General features: G+C 54.0%; 1 protein-coding gene across 2 annotated transcripts in view; it reads right to left on the bottom strand.

Moving 5' to 3' along the window:
- Window positions 1-5,129: 5,129 nt before the first annotated feature.
- LOC140719855 (NACHT, LRR and PYD domains-containing protein 3-like) overlaps window positions 5,130-21,683 on the bottom strand; it is a 38,008-nt gene continuing 21,454 nt past the window's right edge. Inside the window, exons 7-13 of one of the 2 annotated variants that reach the window (XM_073034777.1) lie at window positions 19,424-21,161; window positions 7,566-7,652; window positions 7,239-7,409; window positions 6,913-7,083; window positions 6,585-6,755; window positions 6,262-6,429; window positions 5,130-6,097 (exon numbers count right to left, since the gene is read on the bottom strand). In XM_073034777.1, coding sequence (XP_072890878.1) covers window positions 6,010-6,097; window positions 6,262-6,429; window positions 6,585-6,755; window positions 6,913-7,083; window positions 7,239-7,409; window positions 7,566-7,652; window positions 19,424-21,161 — 2,594 coding nt within the window. In that variant the 3' untranslated portion in view covers window positions 5,130-6,009. The remainder of the gene's footprint in view (window positions 6,098-6,261; window positions 6,430-6,584; window positions 6,756-6,912; window positions 7,084-7,238; window positions 7,410-7,565; window positions 7,653-19,423; window positions 21,162-21,683) is intronic. The other variant, XM_073034778.1, reaches the window with a different exon arrangement.

Genomic DNA, 21,683 nt, shown 5'->3' with positions numbered 1-21,683 from the left:
AGGCACAGGAGTACATTCAGCCAGAGACTCATTCCACTGAGATGTAACACTGAGCGTCATGGGAAGTCATTCCTACCCGTGGCCATCAAACTTTCAAACTCCTCCCTCCGAGTGTCAGACACCTTGAGCCAATAGGCTGGTCCTGGACTATTTTCCACATGGCATAATTTACGTATTATTATTTAATTATTTATGGTTTTATATTGCTATATTTCTACACTATTCTTGGTTGTAGCGGCTGTAATGAAACCCAATTTCCCTTGGGATCAATAAATTATGTCTGTCTGTCTGTCTGTCTGTCTCTAAGAACTCTACGAGAGACTCATACTGAAAAGAATATCCCTTTTAATCGAAGTCCTTCGAACACCAGACCGAGCCGGGTTCAGGCCAGGCCGCTCTTGCTGCCGTCAAGTCCTGAACGTAACCCAGTATATTGAGCATGGTTTGGAAATGCGGCGAATTACAGGGGCAGTATTCGTTGACTTAACAGCAGCATAGGACACTGTGAATCACAGAGGCCTTCTACTGAAGTTATCTAAAATGTTAACGAATGAAACCACAGTGGAAGTAATAAGAACCCTCCTAGAAAATCTTAGACTTTATGTAGACATGAATGGAATTAAGAGTAGGTGGCCTCCACAAAAGAACGGATTAGCACATGGATCAGTCCTGACACCTCTACTATTTAATGTTTACACAGACGACCAACCAACCTCTCCTAACACACGCAGGTCTATCTGTGCAGACGACCTATGCTCAGCAACACAAGCTAATCCTCCCAAGAAGTTGAAGTACGACTTACAGCAGCCTCGAGGCAATGAAACAGTATTATGAAAAATGGTCTCTGAACACAAATCCCTCAAAAACTCAAGTGTGGGCATTCCACCTGAGGAATCGAGAAGCAGCTCGGAAACTCCAGATCTTCTAGTGTGGGAAGGAGCTCGAACACCATCCCACTCCGATTTACCTGGGCTTGACACTGGATAGGACGCTCTCATTTGCCACCCACATCCAAACACCCCGAGGGAAAGTCGGCTCTCGCAATTCTCTCTTGAAAAAAAAAATAGCAGGCACGAAATGGAGAGCCAATGCTCACACACTTAGATCAACTACCCTAGCACTCTGCTATGCAACCGCACAATACTGTTCACCTGTTTGGGGCAGATCTGCCTATGGTAAGAAAATAGACCCGTTGCTTAACGAAGCGTGCCGAATAATCAGGGCCACACTGCGTCCCGCACCCACTGACACCATTTACAGACTTGCAGGCATTGCTCCCCCAGACATCCGAAGACACACTACAACAAAAATTGAAAAAGGAAAACTGAACTCGGATCCACGACACTCACTACACCATCAGGTGCCAGTTTCCAGCCGCCTAAAATCGAGGAAAACTGTGATACAGTGGTGGAACTGCCTCACGGAGCTTCAACACACCCCCCCAACCCCGACCCCGAACATACAGGGCTGACCTCTGGCCACAAACAGAAGCCAGAATTCCACCAAACAAGACAGCGCCAGACCCACAGAAACGTTGCCAGACGTGGCCACTGTTGGACAGACGGAGGCGGTGCCCTCTCAACAGAGCGAGAGCGGGAGACTGTAGGACGGGAGACAATACGGTGACAATATGGGGTTTAAAGACCAGCGAATCACTAGAGTGGTTGGCGGTCTGGGGTAACAGGCTATGATGATGACCGCCCATCTCACACTGGCTGGCGGCCATTTTGCGGTGGATAAGATGGACAACCCTCTTGAAGCATCGCCGACTGTCACACCCTTTTGCTCACCGTCCACTCACTTCCTTCCCTATTTGTTCCTTCTCAAATCCCCACCCCTCCTCTGCTTTGCCTCGCTGCCCCCCACACTTCCAGATCTCCATTTAAACATCTGCCTACAGCCATTTTGTGACAGAGTGTGACTCCCTATTACCTCCACCACTGTGTCACACCCTCACACTCACCTTTTGTCACCCTCCTTTCCATCCCCATTTGTAAACACCTTCGCTCCGTCCCCTCGCTTTCCCCTCCCCACCACCTCGATGTTGGGCACCTTATGCTGTTTGGCTGCCACACTGCGATGCCAAATTCCGCCTTTCCTCATCGCCCTCTCTCTCTCTGTTACCCACCGAGCCACTCCCCTACTGAGCCCATCACTCCTGACACCCTCCCATCTCTGACCCCTTGCCCTTTATCCCGACATCCACCACATCCTGGGTGGTGAACATATTCTGATGGGAAACTTCGCTCCCCTACCCAACCCCTTCCCTCCGTCGTTGACTCTCTCCCCTCTCCCTCCGTTGCAACACTCAACTCTGCGTCACATCAGCCCTGACCGCGTCCCCGACCCTTCGCTTCCACTTTCCTCCTCGAGCACACGCCTCCCTTTTCTTGCCGCCCAGCTAATTTGCGTAGGAACTATAACCACCCACCCATCCTCCACTGTTGAGTAAGTCACAGCCCCACACTCTCCACCCTGCCCAATCATTCCCCTCCCTTTTGTCCTATTCCTTGACCTCTCTCCCTGTCCCATTAATACGCCTCCTTCTCTGTCCCATTCCTTCCCCTCTCTCCTCCTCCCATCACTTCCTCTCCTTCCCTTTTCAATAACTTCCTCTCCCACCCCGTTTCATCACTTACCGCCCCTCCCCATTTCATCACTAACCCTGCCTGCCCGTCCCATCACTTCCCCTCCCTCCGTGTCCGGTCCCTTCCGCCATTCCCCGAGCCATCACTTATCCTCCCTCTCTATCCCATCACTCCCGATCCGTCCCAGTCCCATCTCTTCCCCTCCCTCCCCGTTCGATCACATCCCCTCCCGCCCCGTTTCATCACTTCCCTTGCCTCCCAGTTCCAGCACTTCCCCTCCGTCCCCTTTCCACCACTCCCGCTCCCTTCCTGTCGTTTCACTCCTCCTCACCCCGCCTTTATCTTATCCACGTCGGCCACCAGTTTGTGACAGGAACTTCCGCCCCTCCCCTTTTCGCCCCCAATTCAGTCAGTGACTTCGCCACCCTCTCCATCTCATCAGTCCACTCCTCGTCCCGTCACTGCTCCTCCTCCAAACCCCTCACCCCTCTCCCCAAAACCCACATGTATGTGCGAATATCTGAGATATATACATTATTGCATTTAACGACAAAGTTATTAGAATTAAAACATATATGCAATACCGAAGACGACATAAAACACAAATTAAAGAACTGTTATTACAATCAGTAACACACTCGATCCCGAGATTGCATCCATGGGCACCGCATGTTCCTTCGCCATAGATTCTGTGTGCGACAGTGGACATTGTAAGTCAGCGCCTCACTCCATCCCTGGCGGACACGTTTACCGAGAATGTGCTATGTCGACACAGGGAATCTCTCAGCCCGGGGACACGGAAACCATAAACCTCTCTGACACGCACCCCCCTCCCCGCAGCTTCAGGAAGGCGTGCCGAAGTTCCTGAAGTCTGATCATATCCGCCAGCTCCGCCAGAAGTCAGAAACTCGTCAGTTTTACAAAGTCGTCAACATGCACACGACCCTCGACTCTCCTTGTAACCGATAAACCATCGGCGTTCTCGTCAAATTCCGTAAACGCAGCCCTGTGTTCTGTTAAACTCGGAATTCCGGCGTCCACCCAAATTCCCAGGTTCACAGACCGATGGAAATGAATTGGAAGGGGTCTCATTGGAAGGCAGATGGTGCGAGTGAATGGGAAGGGATGGGTCCTATTGGGAGTGAATGGGAAGGGTGGGTCCTATTGGGAGTGAATGGGAAGGGCTGGGTCCCATTGGGAGTGAATGGGAAGGGTGGGTCCCATTGGGAGTGAAAGGGAACGCTGGGTCCTATTGGGAGTGAATGGGAAGGGCTGGATCCCATTGGGAGACAACAGGAATGGCTGGATCACATTGGGAGCGAACGGGAATGGGTAGGTCACATTGGGAGTGAACGGGAAGGGCTGGGTCACAATGGGAGTGAACAGGAAGGGTTGGGTTCCATAGGGAGTGAACGGGAAGAGGTGGGTCACATTGGGAGGGAACGGGAAGGGGTGGGTCACATTGGGAATGAAAGGGAAAGAGTGGGATCCAGTTGGACTGTTCGGACGACTGGAGCGAATGAGTGGGGGTGCGTCTCGTTAGGGATGCAAATGGAAGCAGTGAATGGGAAGGGGTCGGGTTTACTGGGAGTGCGGACTGTGAGAATGAATGGGAAGGGCTGGATCCTATTTGGAATGCAGACAGTGCTCGGACGATGGCAGCGAATAGGTAGCGGTGCATCCCGTTAGGATTGCGGGTGGTGGGAATGAATGAGAGAAGATGGCCTTTGATTGAGAGCGAGGCCTGTGTGAGTGGACGGGAGTGGAAGGCGACCCGTTAGGGGTAGGGACGGTGAGAGAGAACGCCATGGATTGCGATCTCGTTTGTGTGATGGGACGGTGTGGAGGGAGATTCACTCTGTATCTGACCACCGGAGTGTGTGATGGGACGGTGTGGAGAGAGATTCACTCTGTCAGACCCCGGGAGTGTGTGATGGGACGGTGTGGAGGGAGAATCACTCTGTGTCTGACCCCGGGAGTGTGTGATGGGAGGGTGCGGACGGAGATTCACTCTGTGTCTGACCCCCGGAGTGTGTGATGGGAGGGTGTGGACAGAGATTCACTCTGTGTCAGACCTTGGGAGTGTGTGATGGGACGGTGTGGAGGGAGATTCACTCTGTGTCTGACCCCGGGAGTGTGTGATGGGACGGTGTGGAGGGAGATTCACTCTGTGTCTGACCCCGGGAGTGTGTGATGGGACTGTGTGGAGGGAGATTCACTCTGTGTCTGACCCCGGGAGTGTGTGATGGGACGGTGTGGAGGGAGATTCACTCTGTGTCAGACCTCGGGAGTGTGTGATGGGACGGTGTGGAGGGAGATTCACTCTGTGTCTGACCCCCGGAGTGTGTGATGGGACTGTGTGGAGGGAGATTCACTCTATATTTCACCCCGGGAATGTCCGACCTTCGTCAGCTGAGACGCTACTGTGTCAGTGTGAGGAGCTCCGACCCACTGTTACAGTGCACAGGATGCGGGGGGCAGCAGAAACCTCAAACAAACTCAAGTCCGACACCAAGTCAGGAGGTTACAGCGGTTTATTGATTTCATTATGATAAATGTAAATTAAACAGTATGTGAGCTGCTGTCGCGGGAATAAATAAGCTGTTGTAGCGATGTACTACATACTGAGCGAGAGACAACGACAGGCAGTCGGTAAGTCTGTTCCAGACTTGTTTATTCAAATTTAGCGGCGCTGGCATTTAATCCTGGGGTATTTGTGAGCCGATGCGCCTGCGCATTTAATCCCGAGCGCCCGCCCTCTCCGAGCGGAAATGACGTCAGAGGTGCTCACCGCGCTGGCTATTTGTGAGTCCATGCGTCTGCGCAGAAAGTGGGTCGCCTCAATGTTCCCGACTCACTCACAGTCACACAGAATTAACTGACCGGCGACAACGGGTGACCGGTAGATTAATCAGTCCCGTCTCTCACCGTCACTCTGCATCCAATCACACTTCAGGGCCGTGTCCGGGATCGCTGCGGATCCGAGGCCATTGCCGAGGTATTTGTCAATTAACATCATTGTATTGGCCAGACAGCCGAATGCACCGTCATTAGCAAAGGGAGGAAAAGGATTCTCTCCCGGGACACCGGTGTCCCAGACTGACTCCCGGCCCCCCGGGCTCCTCCTGTCTAGGTAATTCCCCGGGGTGTCACGCGGGAGAGTCTCGAACCCGCACATCCGGCGGAAGCTGCGCAGCTGGACAACGGGCGGAATCACGTCACTGCGGGAGCGCTTCCGATATCACCGAGCTCGAGACCGGAGCCAGTTCCGTTGAAACCATTGGGAAGCCCGCCCGGTGCGCGGCCATTAAAGGTAAGGGCGGGAGTTAAAGGGGAGGGGGAGTTAAAGGGGAGGGAGACTTAAAGGCCTGCGGGGAATCGGTTCCATCCGGCGGGCGTGGATGTTCACACATTCAGATGTTCAAACAGACACTCTCACTCCGGGTCTGGGTTCCTGCAGAGACCTCAGGTCCTTCTTCCCGGTCTGACTGAACCGATTGTTCCACAGCCTGAAACAGATGGGAGAATGAAGATGGAATAAACAGATCACACAACAGTGTCAGTAACAGGGGACCGGGGTTAATGTTTCAACAACACTCACAGACAAGTATCACCAGAAAACCCGCGGTTCCGCTGACATTTTATCACATTGAACATTAACACAAACACTCACCGGATCAGCTCCAGACTCGGTTGGGTCAGTATGAGGCGGCGGAGAGAGGGGAGAGATCCGTCTGTCAGAGAGTTCCATCCCATGTCCAGCTCCGTCAGGGATGGTTTTGTACTGAGAGCGGAGACGAGATCCTCGCACCCAGAATCTGTGAGACCGACCATCCTCAGCCTGGAGATGGGAGAGAGTGAGGGTGAAGGATACAGAGAGACAGGAGACGGTACAAATCCCCAGTGGTTATCAGCAACACAATTACTGATTACATTAATGTTCAGTGTCAGACACCCAGTGACTGTAAACACAATCTCCCACAGTCTAGTACTTACTCCAGTTTCTGTATTTTACACTCCGGGTTCCTCAGAGCCGCAGACACCAGTTTCACTCCTGAATCTCGCAGTTTATCACCACTCAGGTTCAGCTCCGTCAGTGATCGATTTGTACTGAGAGCGGACACGAAATCCTCGGCACCAGAATCTGTGAGACCGACACTCTCCAGCCTGGAGATGAGAGAGAGGGTGAGGGTGAAGGACACGGAGAGACAGGAGATGGCACAGATACCCAGTGATAATCCGTAAAATTATTATTGATCACATTAATGTTCAGTATCAGACACCCAGTGACTGTAAACACAATCTGCCACAGTCTGGTACTTACCGCAGTTTCTGTATTTTACACACCCGGTTCCTCAGAGCCGCAGACACCAGTTTCACTCCTGAATCTCCCAGTTTATTATCACTCAGATCCAGCTCCGTCAGTGATGGGTTTGTACTGAGAGCGGAGACGAGATCCTCGGCCCCAGAATCTGTGAGACCGACCATACTCAGCCTGGAGATGAGAGAGAGTGAGGGCGAAGGACACAGAGAGACAGGAGATGGTACAAATCCCCAGTGTTTATCAGTAACACAATTATTGATCACATTAATGTTCAATGTCAGACACCCTGTGACTATAAACACAATCTCCCACAGTCTGGTACTTACCACAGTCTCTGTATTTTACACTCCGGGTTCCTCAACGCCGCAGACACCAGTTTCACTCCTGAATCTCGCAGTTTATTACCACTCAGGTTCAGCTCCGTCAGTGATCGATTTGTACTGAGAGCGGACGCGAAATCCTCGGCACCAGAATCTGTGAGACCGACACTCTCCAGCCTGGAGATGAGAGAGAGGGTGAGGGTGAAGGACACGGAGAGACAGGAGATGGTACAGATCCCCAGTGATAATCAGTAAAATTATTATTGATCACATTAATGTTCAGTATCAGACACCCATGACTGTAAACACAATCTCCCACAGTCTGGTACTTACCACAGTTTCTGTATTTTACACTCCGGGTTCCTCAGGGCCGCAGATACCAGTTTCACTCCTGAATCTCCCAGGTCGTTCCCCCCAAGTCTAAACACAAACAGACAAATTGATGAGCAAAGTGATACAAACCGTGGGTCTGAGAGTAATTGTCTCACGCGGATATTTCAGGAAACATTAAACCCTTCCGTAAATCACTGATCGGAGTTCCCATCACTGTCAATGTCCCTCACTGCCCAGCTCCAGGGTATTCACCCAATGTCAGTAATTTAGTCTGTTGCTGTGACCCTGTGAACTCCACATATTCTGTCTCGTTCTCCGTTGGCTAGAAAAGTGTTACTGACCACAGAGTGTCAGAAGAAGTAGGGTTGAAGGTGATATAGCCCTACAGTGAGGAAGATTTGTGAATCGGGAAATGTCGATGGGAGATGGAGGAGAAGACCCACCTGAGGGAACGGATGGAAAGACAAAAGAGGAAAGGGATGGGGGAAAGAGTTCCCACAAGAGGAAGTGGGATGGGGAAGAGAGATCCCAAAAGAGGAAGGGGGATGGGGAACAGAGATCCCACCGGTGGAAGGGGATGAAGAAGAGAGATTCTACCGGAGGAAGGGGATGAAGAAGAGAGATACCACAGGAGGAAGGGGATGGGGAAGAAAGATCCCACAGAAGGAAGGGGGATGGGGAAGAGAATTCCCTCAGGCGGACGGGGAAGTCAGATCCCACAGGAGGAAATGGATGGGGAAAAATACATCCCACAGGAGGAAGGGGGATGGAGAAAAGAGATCCCACAGGAGGAGTGTGATGGGAAAAAGAGTTCCCAAAGTTAGAAGGGGATCGGGAAAAGAGATCCCACAAGAATTGGGGGGACGGGGAAGAGAGTTCACACAGGAGGATGAGGGATAGGAAAGACAGATCCTATGGGAGTAAAGGGAATGGGAAGGAGAGATCCCACGGGAGGAAGGCGGATGTGGAAAGGATATCCCACAGGACGACGGGGATGGGGAAAAAACATCCCACAGTAGGAAGGGGATGGGGAAGAGAGATCCCACAGGAGAAAGAGGATAGGGAAGAGAGATCCCATAGGATGAAGGGGGTTGGGGAACAAAGATCCCACGTGAGGAAGTGGGATGGGGAAGGAAGAACCCACAGGAGGACGGGGATGGGGAAAGGAGATCCCACAGGAGGAAGGGGGATGGAGAAGAGAGACCCCACAGGAGGAAGGAGGTTGGGGAAGAGAGATGCCACAGGAGGAAGGGGGCTCGGGATGAGAGATCCCGCAGTCGGAAGCGGAGTCAGCAAGAGAGATCCCACAGGAGGAAGGAGGATGGGGAAGAGAGACCCCACAGGAGGAAGGGGGATGGGGTAAAGAGATCCCACAGGTGGAAGGGGGATGGGAAAGAGAGATGCCACGGAAAGAAGGGGGCTCGGGATGAGAGATCCCACAGTCGGAAGCGGAGTCAGCAAGAGAGATCCCACAGGAGGAAGGAGGATGGGGAAGAGAGAACCCAGAGGAGGACGGGGATGGGGAAGAGAGATACCACAGGAGGACGGGGATGGGGAAGAGAGATGCCATAGGCGGAAGGGGGCTGGGGAAGAGAGATCCCACAGGAGGATGGGGGCTGGGTATGAGAGGTCCCACAGTCGGGAGCGGAGTCAGCAAGAGAGATAACACAGGAGGAAGGGAGATGTGGAAGAGATATCCGACAGGAGGAAGAGGATGGGGAAGAGAGATCCCACAGGAGGACGGGGATGGGGAAGAGAGATCCCATAGGAGGAAGGGGTAAGGGGAAGAGAGATCCCACAGGAGGAAGGCGTCTAGGGATGAGAGATCCCACAGTCGGAAGTGGAGTCAGCAAGAGAGGTCCCAAAGGAGGAAGGGGATTGGGAAGAGAGATCCCACAGGAGGAAAAGGGATGTGGAAGAGAGATCCCACAGGAGGAAGGGGGATGGGGAAGAGAGATCCCACAGAAGGACGTGGATGGGGAAGAGAGATCCCACAGGAGGAAGGGGGGTGGGGAAGAGATATCCCACAGGAGGAAGGGGGATGGGGAAGAGAGGTCCCAAAGGAGGAAGCGGGATGGGGAAGAGAGATCCCAAAGGAGGACGGGGTTGGGGAAGAGAGATCCCACAGGAGGACGGGGACGGGGAAAGGAGATCCCACAGGAGGAAATGGGAAGCGGAAGAGATATCCCACATGAGGAAGGGGGATGGGGAAGAGAGATGCCACAGGAGGAAGGGAGCTCGGGATGAGAGATCCCACAGGAGGAAGAGCATAGATAAGAGATATCCCACAGGAGGAATGGGGATGGGTAATAGAGATCCCACAGGAGGCCTGGGATGGGGATGAGAGATCCCACAGGAGGAGGGGGATGGGTAAGTGTAATCCCACAGGAGGACGTGGATGGGGAAAGGAGATCCCATAGGAGGAAATGGGAAGGGGAAGAGATATCCCACATGAGGAAGGGGGATGGGGAAGAGAGATCACACAGGAGGAAGAGGGATGGGGTAACGAGATCCTACAGGAGGAAGGGGGATGGGGAAGAGAGAACCAACAGGAGGAAGGGGGCTGGTTATGAGAGATCACACAGGAGGAAGGGGCATGTGGATGAGAGATCTAACAGGAGGACGGGGATGGGGAAGAGAGATAAAACAGGAGGAAGGGGGCTGGGGAAGAGAGACCCACAGGAGGAAGGGGGATGGGGTAACGAGATCCCACAGGAGGAAGAGGATAGGGAAGAGAGATCCCACAGGCGGAAGGGGGCTGGGTATGAGAGATCACACAGTCGGGAGCGGAGTCGGCAAGAGAGATCACACAGGAGGAAGGGGCATGTGGATGAGAGATCCCAGAGCAGGACCGGGATGGGGAAGACAGATAACACAGGAGGAAGGGGGCTGGGGAAGAGAGATCCCATAGGAGGAAGGGGGATGGGGAAGAGAGATCCCACAGAAGGACGGGGATGGGGAAGAGAGATGCCACAGGCGGAAGGGGGCTGGGGAAGAGAGATCCCACAGGAGGATGGGGGCTGGGTATGAGAGATCCCACAGTCGGGAGCGGAGTCAGCAAGAGAGATCACACAGGAGGAAGGGAGATGTGGAAGAGATATCCGACAGGAGGAAGAGGATGGGGAAGAGAGATCCCACAGGAGGACGGGGATGGGGAAGAGAGATCCCACAGGAGGACGGGGATGGGGAAGAGAGATCCCATAGGAGGAAGGGGCAAGGGGAAGGGAGATCCCACAGGAGGAAGGCGTCTAGGGATGAGAGATCCCACAGTCGGAAGTGGAGTCAGCAAGAGAGGTCCCAAAGGAGGAAGGGGATTGGGAAGAGAGATCCCACAGGAGGAAGGGGGATCTGGAAGAGAGATCCCACAGGAGGACGGGGATGGGGAAGAGAGATCCCACAGGAGAAAGGGGGATGGGGAAGAGAGATCCCACAGAAGGACGGGGATGGGGAAGAGAGATGCCATAGGCGGAAGGGGGCTGGGGAAGAGAGATCCCACAGGAGGATGGGGGCTGGGTATGAGAGGTCCCACAGTCGGGAGCGGAGTCAGCAAGAGAGATAACACAGGAGGAAGGGAGATGTGGAAGAGAGATCCGACAGGAGGAAGAGGATGGGGAAGAGAGATCCTACAGGAGGACGGGGATGGGGAAGAGAGATCCCATAGGAGGAAGGGGTAAGGGGAAGAGGGATCCCACAGGAGGAAGGCGTCTAGGGATGAGAAATCCCACAGTCGGAAGTGGAGTCAGCAAGAGAGGTCCCAAAGGAGGAAGGGGATTGGGAAGAGAGATCCCACAGGAGGAAAAGGGATGTGGAAGAGAGATCCCACAGGAGGAAGGGGGATGGGGAAGAGAGATCCCACAGAAGGACGTGGATGGGGAAGAGAGATCCCACAGGAGGAAGGGGGGTGGGGAAGAGATATCCCACAGGAGGAAGGGGGATGGGGAAGAGAGGTCCCAAAGGAGGAAGCGGGATGGGGAAGAGAGATCCCAAAGGAGGACGGGGTTGGGGAAGAGAGATCCCACAGGAGGACGGGGATGGGGAAAGGAGATCCCACAGGAGGAAATGGGAAGCGGAAGAGATATCCCACATGAGGAAGGGGGATGGGGAAGAGAGATGCCACAGGAGGAAGGGAGCTCGGGATGAGAGATCCCACAGGAGGAAGAGCATAGATAAGAGATATCCCACAGGAGGAATGGGGATGGGTAATAGAGATCCCACAGGAGGCCTGGGATGGGGATGAGAGATCCCACAGGAGGAGGGGGATGGGGAAGTGTAATCCCACAGGAGGACGTGGATGGGGAAAGGAGATCCCATAGGAGGAAATGGGAAGGGGAAGAGATATCCCACATGAGGAAGGGGGATGGGGAAGAGAGATCACACAGGAGGAAGAGGGATGGTGTAACGAGATCCTACAGGAGGAAGGGGGATGGGGAAGAGAGAACCCACAGGAGGAAGGGGGCTGGTTATGAGAGATCACACAGGAGGAAGGGGCATGTGGATGAGAGATCCAACAGGAGGACGGGGATGGGGAAGAGAGATAAAACAGGAGGAAGGGGGCTGGGGAAGAGAGACCCACAGGAGGAAGGGGGATGGGGTAAAGAGATCCCACAGGATGAAGAGGATAGGGAAGAGAGATCCCACAGGCGGAAGGGGGCTGGGTATGAGAGATCACACAGTCGGGAGCGGAGTCGGCAAGAGAGATCACACAGGAGGAAGGGGCATGTGGATGAGAGATCTCACAGCAGGACCGGGATGGGGAAGACAGATAACACAGGAGGAAGGGGGCTGGGGAAGAGAGATCCCATAGGAGGAAGGGGTAAGGGGAAGAGAGATCCCACAGGAGAAAGGGGGATGGGGAAGAGAGATCCCACAGAAGGACGGGGATGGGGAAGAGAGATGCCACAGGCGGAAGGGGGCTGGGGAAGAGAGATCCCACATGAGGATGGGGGCTGGGTATGAGAGATCCCACAGGAGGAAGGGGGATGTGGAAGAGAGATCCCACAGGAGGACGGGGATGGGGAAGAGAGATCCCACAGGAGGAAGGGGTATGGGGAAGAGAGATCCCACAGAAGGACGGGGATGGGGAAGAGAGATCCCACAGGAGGAAGGGGAGTTAGCAAGAGAGATCACACAGGAGGAAGTGGCATGTGGGTGAAAGAACCAACGGGAGGACGGGAATGGGGAAGACAGATAACACAGGAGGAAGGGGGCTGGGGAAGAGAGATCCCACAGGAGGAAGGGGGATGGGGAAGAGAGATCCCACAGGAGGAAGGGGGATGGGGGAGAGAGATCCCACAGGAGGAAGGGGGATGGGGAAGAGAGGTCCCAAAGGAGGAAGGGGGATGGGGAAGATAGAACCCACAGGAGGACGGGTATGGGGAAGAGAGAGCCCTCAGGAGGAAGGGGGATGGGGAAGAGAGATCCCACAGGAGGAAGGCGTCTAGGGATGAGAGATCCCACAGTCGGAAGTGGAGTCAGCAAGAGAGGGCCCACAGGAGGAAGGGGGATTGGGAAGAGAGATCCCACAGGAGGAAGGGGGATGTCGAAGAGAGATCCAATAGGAGGAATGGGGAAGGGGGAAGAGAGATCCCACAGAAGGACGGGGAAGGGGAAGAGAGATGCCACAGGCGGAAGGGGGCTGGGGAAGAGAGATCCCACAGGAGGATGGGGGCTGGGTATGAGAGATCCCACAGTCGGGAGCGGAGTCAGCAAGAGAGATCACACAGGAGGAAGGGAGATGTGGAAGAGATATCCGACAGGAGGAAGAGGATGGGGAAGAGAGATCCCACAGGAGGACGGGGATGGGGAAGAGAGATCCCACAGGAGGACGGGGATGGGGAAGAGAGATCCCATAGGAGGAAGGGGCAAGGGGAAGGGAGATCCCACAGGAGGAAGGCGTCTAGGGATGAGAGATCCCACAGTCGGAAGTGGAGTCAGCAAGAGAGGTCCCAAAGGAGGAAGGGGATTGGGAAGAGAGATCCCACAGGAGGAAGGGGGATCTGGAAGAGAGATCCCACAGGAGGACGGGGATGGGGAAGAGAGATCCCACAGGAGAAAGGGGGATGGGGAAGAGAGATCCCACAGAAGGACGGGGATGGGGAAGAGAGATGCCATAGGCGGAAGGGGGCTGGGGAAGAGAGATCCCACAGGAGGATGGGGGCTGGGTATGAGAGGTCCCACAGTCGGGAGCGGAGTCAGCAAGAGAGATAACACAGGAGGAAGGGAGATGTGGAAGAGAGATCCGACAGGAGGAAGAGGATGGGGAAGAGAGATCCTACAGGAGGACGGGGATGGGGAAGAGAGATCCCATAGGAGGAAGGGGTAAGGGGAAGAGGGATCCCACAGGAGGAAGGCGTCTAGGGATGAGAAATCCCACAGTCGGAAGTGGAGTCAGCAAGAGAGGTCCCAAAGGAGGAAGGGGATTGGGAAGAGAGATCCCACAGGAGGAAAAGGGATGTGGAAGAGAGATCCCACAGGAGGAAGGGGGATGGGGAAGAGAGATCCCACAGAAGGACGTGGATGGGGAAGAGAGATCCCACAGGAGGAAGGGGGGTGGGGAAGAGATATCCCACAGGAGGAAGGGGGATGGGGAAGAGAGGTCCCAAAGGAGGAAGCGGGATGGGGAAGAGAGATCCCAAAGGAGGACGGGGTTGGGGAAGAGAGATCCCACAGGAGGACGGGGATGGGGAAAGGAGATCCCACAGGAGGAAATGGGAAGCGGAAGAGATATCCCACATGAGGAAGGGGGATGGGGAAGAGAGATGCCACAGGAGGAAGGGAGCTCGGGATGAGAGATCCCACAGGAGGAAGAGCATAGATAAGAGATATCCCACAGGAGGAATGGGGATGGGTAATAGAGATCCCACAGGAGGCCTGGGATGGGGATGAGAGATCCCACAGGAGGAGGGGGATGGGGAAGTGTAATCCCACAGGAGGACGTGGATGGGGAAAGGAGATCCCATAGGAGGAAATGGGAAGGGGAAGAGATATCCCACATGAGGAAGGGGGATGGGGAAGAGAGATCACACAGGAGGAAGAGGGATGGTGTAACGAGATCCTACAGGAGGAAGGGGGATGGGGAAGAGAGAACCCACAGGAGGAAGGGGGCTGGTTATGAGAGATCACACAGGAGGAAGGGGCATGTGGATGAGAGATCCAACAGGAGGACGGGGATGGGGAAGAGAGATAAAACAGGAGGAAGGGGGCTGGGGAAGAGAGACCCACAGGAGGAAGGGGGATGGGGTAAAGAGATCCCACAGGATGAAGAGGATAGGGAAGAGAGATCCCACAGGCGGAAGGGGGCTGGGTATGAGAGATCACACAGTCGGGAGCGGAGTCGGCAAGAGAGATCACACAGGAGGAAGGGGCATGTGGATGAGAGATCTCACAGCAGGACCGGGATGGGGAAGACAGATAACACAGGAGGAAGGGGGCTGGGGAAGAGAGATCCCATAGGAGGAAGGGGTAAGGGGAAGAGAGATCCCACAGGAGAAAGGGGGATGGGGAAGAGAGATCCCACAGAAGGACGGGGATGGGGAAGAGAGATGCCACAGGCGGAAGGGGGCTGGGGAAGAGAGATCCCACATGAGGATGGGGGCTGGGTATGAGAGATCCCACAGGAGGAAGGGGGATGTGGAAGAGAGATCCCACAGGAGGACGGGGATGGGGAAGAGAGATCCCACAGGAGGAAGGGGTATGGGGAAGAGAGATCCCACAGAAGGACGGGGATGGGGAAGAGAGATCCCACAGGAGGAAGGGGAGTTAGCAAGAGAGATCACACAGGAGGAAGTGGCATGTGGGTGAAAGAACCAACGGGAGGACGGGAATGGGGAAGACAGATAACACAGGAGGAAGGGGGCTGGGGAAGAGAGATCCCACAGGAGGAAGGGGGATGGGGAAGAGAGATCCCACAGGAGGAAGGGGGATGGGGGAGAGAGATCCCACAGGAGGAAGGGGGATGGGGAAGAGAGGTCCCAAAGGAGGAAGGGGGATGGGGAAGATAGAACCCACAGGAGGACGGGTATGGGGAAGAGAGAGCCCTCAGGAGGAAGGGGGATGGGGAAGAGAGATCCCACAGGAGGAAGGCGTCTAGGGATGAGAGATCCCACAGTCGGAAGTGGAGTCAGCAAGAGAGGGCCCACAGGAGGAAGGGGGATTGGGAAGAGAGATCCCACAGGAGGAAGGGGGATGTCGAAGAGAGATCCAATAGGAGGAATGGGGAAGGGGGAAGAGAGATCCCACAGAAGGACGGGGAAGGGGAAGAGAGATGCCACAGGCGGAAGGGGGCTGGGGAAGAGAGATCCCACAGGAGGATGGGGGCTGGGTATGAGAGATCCCACAGTCGGGAGCGGAGTCAGCAAGAGAGATCACACAGGAGGAAGGGAGATGTGGAAGAGATATCCGACAGGAGGAAGAGGATGGGGAAGAGAGATCCCACAGGAGGACGGGGATGGGGAAGAGAGATCCCACAGGAGGACGGGGATGGGGAAGAGAGATCCCATAGGAGGAAGGGGCAAGGGGAAGAGAGATCCCACAGGAGGAAGGCGTCTAGGGATGAGAGATCCCACAGTCGGAAGTGGAGTCAGCAAGAGAGGTCCCAAAGGAGGAAGGGGATTGGGAAGAGAGATCCCACAGGACGAAGGGGGATGTGGAAGAGTGATCCCACAGGAGGACGGGGATGGGGAAGAGAGATCCCACAGGAGAAAGGGGGATGGGGAAGAGAGATCCCACAGAAGGACGGGGATGGGGAAGAGAGATGCCACAGGCGGAAGGGGGCTGGGGAAGAGAGATCCCACAGGAGGATGGGGGCTGGGTATGAGAGATCCCACAGTCGGGAGCGGAGTCAGCAAGAGAGATCACACAGGAGGAAGGGAGATGTGGAAGAGATATCCGACAGGAGGAAGAGGATGGGGAAGAGAGATCCCACAGGAGGACGGGGATGGGGAAGAGAGATCCCACAGGAGGACGGGGATGGGGAAGAGAGATCCCATAGGAGGAAGGGGCAAGGGGAAGAGAGATCCCACAGGAGGAAGGCGTCTAGGGATGAGAGATCCCACAGTCGGAAGTGGAGTCAGCAAGAGAGGTCCCAAAGGAGGAAGGGGATTGGGAAGAGAGATCCCACAGGACGAAGGGGGATGTGGAAGAGTGATCCCACAGGAGGACGGGGATGGGGAAGAGAGATCCCACAGGAGAAAGGGGGATGGGGAAGAGAGATCCCACAGAAGGACGGGGATGGGGAAGAGAGATGCCACAGGCGGAAGGGGGCTGGGGAAGAGAGATCCCACAGGAGTATGGGGGCTGGGTATGAGAGATCCCACAGTCGGGAGCGGAGGCAGCAAGAGAGATAACACAGGAGGAAGGGAGATGTGGAAGAGAGATCCGACAGGAGGAAGAGGATGGGGAAGAGAGATCCCACAGGAGGACGGGGATGGGGAAGAGAGATCCCATAGGAGGAAGGGGTAAGGGGAAGAGAGATCCCACAGGAGGAAGGCGTCTAGGGATGAGAGATCCCACAGTCGGAAGTGGAGTCAGCAAGAGAGGTCCCAAAGGAGGAAGGGGATTGGGAAGAGAGATTCCACAGAAGGAAAAGGGATGTGGAAGAGAGATCCCACAGGAGGAAGGGGGATGGGGAAGAGAAATCCCACAGAAGGACGTGGATGGGGAAGAGAGATCCCACAGGAGGAAGGGGGGTGGGGAAGAGATATCCCACAGGAGGAAGGGGGATGGGGAAGAGAGGTCCCAAAGGAGGAAGCGGGATGGGGAAGAGAGATCCCAAAGGAGGACGGGGTTGGGGAAGAGAGATCCCACAGGAGGACGGGGATGGGGAAAGGAGATCCCACAGGAGGAAATGGGAAGCGGAAGAGATATCCCACATGAGGAAGGGGGATGGGGAAGAGAGAATCCACAGGAGGAAGGGAGCTCGGGATGAGAGATCCCACAGGAGGAAGAGCATAGATAAGAGATATCCCACAGGAGGAATGGGGATGGGTAATAGAGATCCCACAGGAGGCCTGGGATGGGGATGAGAGATCCCACAGGAGGAGGGGGATGGGGAAGTGTAATCCCACAGGAGGACGTGGATGGGGAAAGGAGATCCCATAGGAGGAAATTGGAAGGGGAAGAGATTTCCCACATGAGGAAGGGGGATGCGGAAGAGAGATCACACAGGAGGAAGAGGGATGGGGTAACGAGATCCTACAGGAGGAAGGGGGATGGGGAAGAGAGAACCCACAGGAGGAAGGGGGCTGGTTATGAGAGATCACACAGGAGGAAGGGGCATGTGGATGAGAGATCCCACAGCAGGACCGGGATGGGGAAGACAGATAACACAGGAGGAAGGGGGCTGGGGAAGAGAGATCCCACAGGAGGAAGAGGATAGGGAAGAGAGATCCCACAGGAGGAAGGGTGATGGGGAATAGAGATCCCACAGAAGGAAGAGGATAGGGAAGAGAGATCCCACAGGAGGAAGGGGGATGGGGTAGAGAGATCTCACAGGAGGATGGGGATGGGGGAAAGTGATCCCACAGGAGGAATGGGGATGGGGAAGAGATATCCTACTCGAGGAAGGCGGATGGGGAAGAGAGATCCTACAGGAGGAAGAGGATGGAAAAGCGTTATCCGACAGGAGGAAGAGGGATGGGGAAGAGAGATCCCGGAGGAGGAAGTGGTTATAGAAGAGAGATCCCGCAGTAGAAAGCTGAATCAGGAAGAGAGATCGAACGAGAGGAAGGAGATCGGGAAAAGTAATCTACATGGGGAAGCGGATTTGGAAGAGAGATCCCACAGGAAGAAAGGAATGGGGAAGATATATTCCACAGGCGGAATGAGATCGCGAAAAGAGATCCCTCAGGAGGAATTGGAATGTGGAAAAGTGATCCCGCAGTATGAAATGGGATGGGGAAAAGAGATACCACAGTTATGGGGGGATTGGGAAGAGAGTTCCCACAGGTGGAAGGGGGATAAAAAAGAGAGATTCTACGGGAGAAAGGTAATGGGAAGGAGAGATCCCACAGGAGGAAGGCGGATGGTGAAGGGAGATCCAACACGATGAAGGGGAATGGGAAGGAGAGATCCCACAGGAGGAAGGCGGATGGTGAAGGGAGATCCAACACGATGAAGGGGAATGGGGAAGAGAGATCCTGTAGGAGGAAGGGGGATGAGGAAAAATGATTGCTTGGGAGGAAGGGGGATGGGTAAAGGAGATCCTACACGAGGAAGGGGATGGGGAAGAGAGATCCCACAGGAGCAAGGGGGATGGGGAAGAGAGATCCCACTGGAGGAAGGCGTTGTGAAGAGAGATGCCACAGGAGGAAGTGGATAGGGAAGAGAGCTCCCACAATAGGAACAGGGGTGTGGAAGAGAAATCTGACAAGAGGACGGGTAATGGCTAAGAGAAATCCAACAGGATGAAGGGGAATGGGGGAGAGTGATTGCACAGGATGAAGGGGGATGGGGGAGAGTGTTCGCACAGTATGAATGGGGATAGGGGAGAGTGATCGCACAGGATGAAGGGGGATGGGGGAGAGTGATCGCGCAGAAAGAAGGGGGGTGGGGTGAGTGATCGCACAGGATGAAGGGGGATGGGGTGAGTGATCGCACAGGATGAAGGGGGATGGGGAAGAGTGATCCCACAGGATGAAGGGGGATGGGGAAGAGTGATCGCACAGGAAGAAGGGGGATGGGGGAGAGTGATCCCACAGGATGAACGGGGATGGGGAAGAGTGATCGCACAGGATGAATGGGGTGGCATTTGTCACTATTCATCTCAATCTGATTTACTGCAGTTTTACCCAAATCCGTTTACTTTGAAACAGCAGAATGGAACAGTGTCACAGTTCTGAGTGAGAGATAAATCAAGTTACCTCAACTCCTGGCACTTGTGCAGCCCGGGTCCCAGCCGCTGGATTCCTTCACACTGAATGTTGCATTTCTCCAGGCTGAGGTGGTTTATTGTATCACAGAGTCCGATGGCATGAGACAGGACCGCGCAGTCAACCGGGGTCAGTATCATTCCACTGAATGAAAATGTTTTCAGAGATCCCAGTGCGGCCTGAGCCAGTCCACGATTCTGAGACTCAAACAGGTAGTGCAATGTGTTCAGGAGTCTCCTTCTACCAGCTTCACTTTCCATGTTTCCACTCTGGCGTTTAACCTCCTCCTTCACCCAGTCAATCACCCGGCAGGTTGTTTGATGCGGAAATGCACCCAGAAACTCCTCCAGGCCCCGAGCTGTCATTGGGTTGGAGAGACCAGCAACAAAACGGAGAAATACCTCAAATCGCCCATCTTCCGTCTTGTGGGCTTCAGTGAGGAATTTCAGGATATCCTCGGGATGTACAGTCAGGAATTGTGCGACTGCAGCTACAAACTCTTGGATCGTGAGGTGTGGGAATGTGTACACCACGCTCTGGGCAGAATCCTCTCTCTCCAAAAGCTCCATCAGGAACCCGGACAGGAACTGGGAAGTCTGCAGATTGAACTTGATCAAATCTCCGTCTGCAAACACAATCTTCTTCTCGGACACTCCTCTGTAGGCCATCTGACCTACCCTGAGTAACACATCACGGGGTCTCTCAATCTCACGACCGTGATTTTTCAGGATATTGTAAATATAGTAGGAGTATAGTTGAGTGATGGTCTTGGGAACTCTCTGCGGGTCCCTGACTCTTTGTGTGAAGAAGGGGCCCAGTGCCAGAGCGAGGATCCAGCAGTAGGAGGGGTTGTAGCTCATGGTGTACAGGATCTCGTTCTCCTGCACGTGTTTGAAAACAGCTGCTGCCACCGTCTGATCTTCAAAATACCTGATGAAATATTCCTTCCGTTCCTCACCAACAAATCCCAGGATTTCAGCCCAGACTCCGATCTTCGCCTTTGTCAATAAATGTAACACAGAGGGGCGGGTGGTCACCAACACTGAACACCCTGGGAGCAGCTTGCCCTGGATTAAACTGTACACAATGTCAGATACCTTGCACCGGAATTCAGGATCTGTGCATGAGTCCTGAGGGTCTGTGTTTCTCCTGCTGTCAGCAAAATCAATTGTGTCGTTGAATTCATCCAAACCATCAAATATAAATAGCATTCCCTCTGGATTCTTCCACAGTGATTTCAGGACATTCCCGAGGTAAGGATAGAAAAATAGCACCAGGTTCGAGAGGTTTATTGTACAATTGATCGTGTTTAAATCTCGGAACATGAAACTGAGGACGAACTGGAACTGTTGGTAAATTTTTCCCGTGGCCCAGTCATAAACAATCTTTTGTACCATTGTGGTTTTCCCGATCCCTGGGACTCCGGCCACTGCTGCCGAACTCCCAGATTTTGATTTACTCCGGGAAAAGCTGCTCTGGAACAACTGATCAGTCCGGATTTTTTCCAGCTCCCTGCGGAGATGTTTCTCTCTCCACTCCTCGTGGTCTCTGCCTCTTGCCAGCAGCTCATGTTCCACCAGTGTCCAATCTCGAAGAGTAGAAATGACCGTGAGCTCAGCGTATCGATCAACCAGCTGGAAAACCTTCACCTTCTCCCTCATCAGGATCGTGTTCACTCTCAGTGTTTCAGTTTGTGCCCGCAGAGTCTCCTTGTGTTTCTGTTGAACATCTTCCATGGGAACAGAGAACATATTCAAAATGTTAACCAGCTCAACTGACTAAGAACTTTATAACTACAGTTCAATATTCAGTGTTTGAGGTTACATGAATTAATTCAATGCTTCCATGGATATTAGGACAGAAAGTAAAATTCTGTACACAGACACTGGAACTAACAGCGATGATTGTCCCAGAAAAATATCCAATCCTCATATTCTGACACTAATTACAGATGAAGGTGAACATTCCCTGATATCCTATTGCAATCCTGACTGCACTCCCGTTACAACATTTCACTATATTTAAAGCATTGTTGAGTCATTAACAGATGATGTTAATGTTGACCTGGTGTGGGAATATGGAGAGCAGTACAACGTGCATTTTTGCAAAGCTACACACTGGGGTGTCACGGGTGTCCACTGCTCTTGCATCAAAACAGGAGCAGAATATGCGGGAAATACTCAAGCCGGGCAGCGCCTGGGGGAGAATTGCAGTGAACTTGCGGATCGATAACACTTCGGAATGACAAGAA

This window comes from Hemitrygon akajei, unplaced genomic scaffold (genome assembly GCF_048418815.1).
Source record: "Hemitrygon akajei unplaced genomic scaffold, sHemAka1.3 Scf000033, whole genome shotgun sequence".
In the NCBI taxonomy this organism is placed as follows: domain Eukaryota; kingdom Metazoa; phylum Chordata; class Chondrichthyes; order Myliobatiformes; family Dasyatidae; genus Hemitrygon; species Hemitrygon akajei.
Note: the sequence above shows the minus strand (reverse complement) of the source record. Positions and strands in the feature narration are given on the sequence as shown.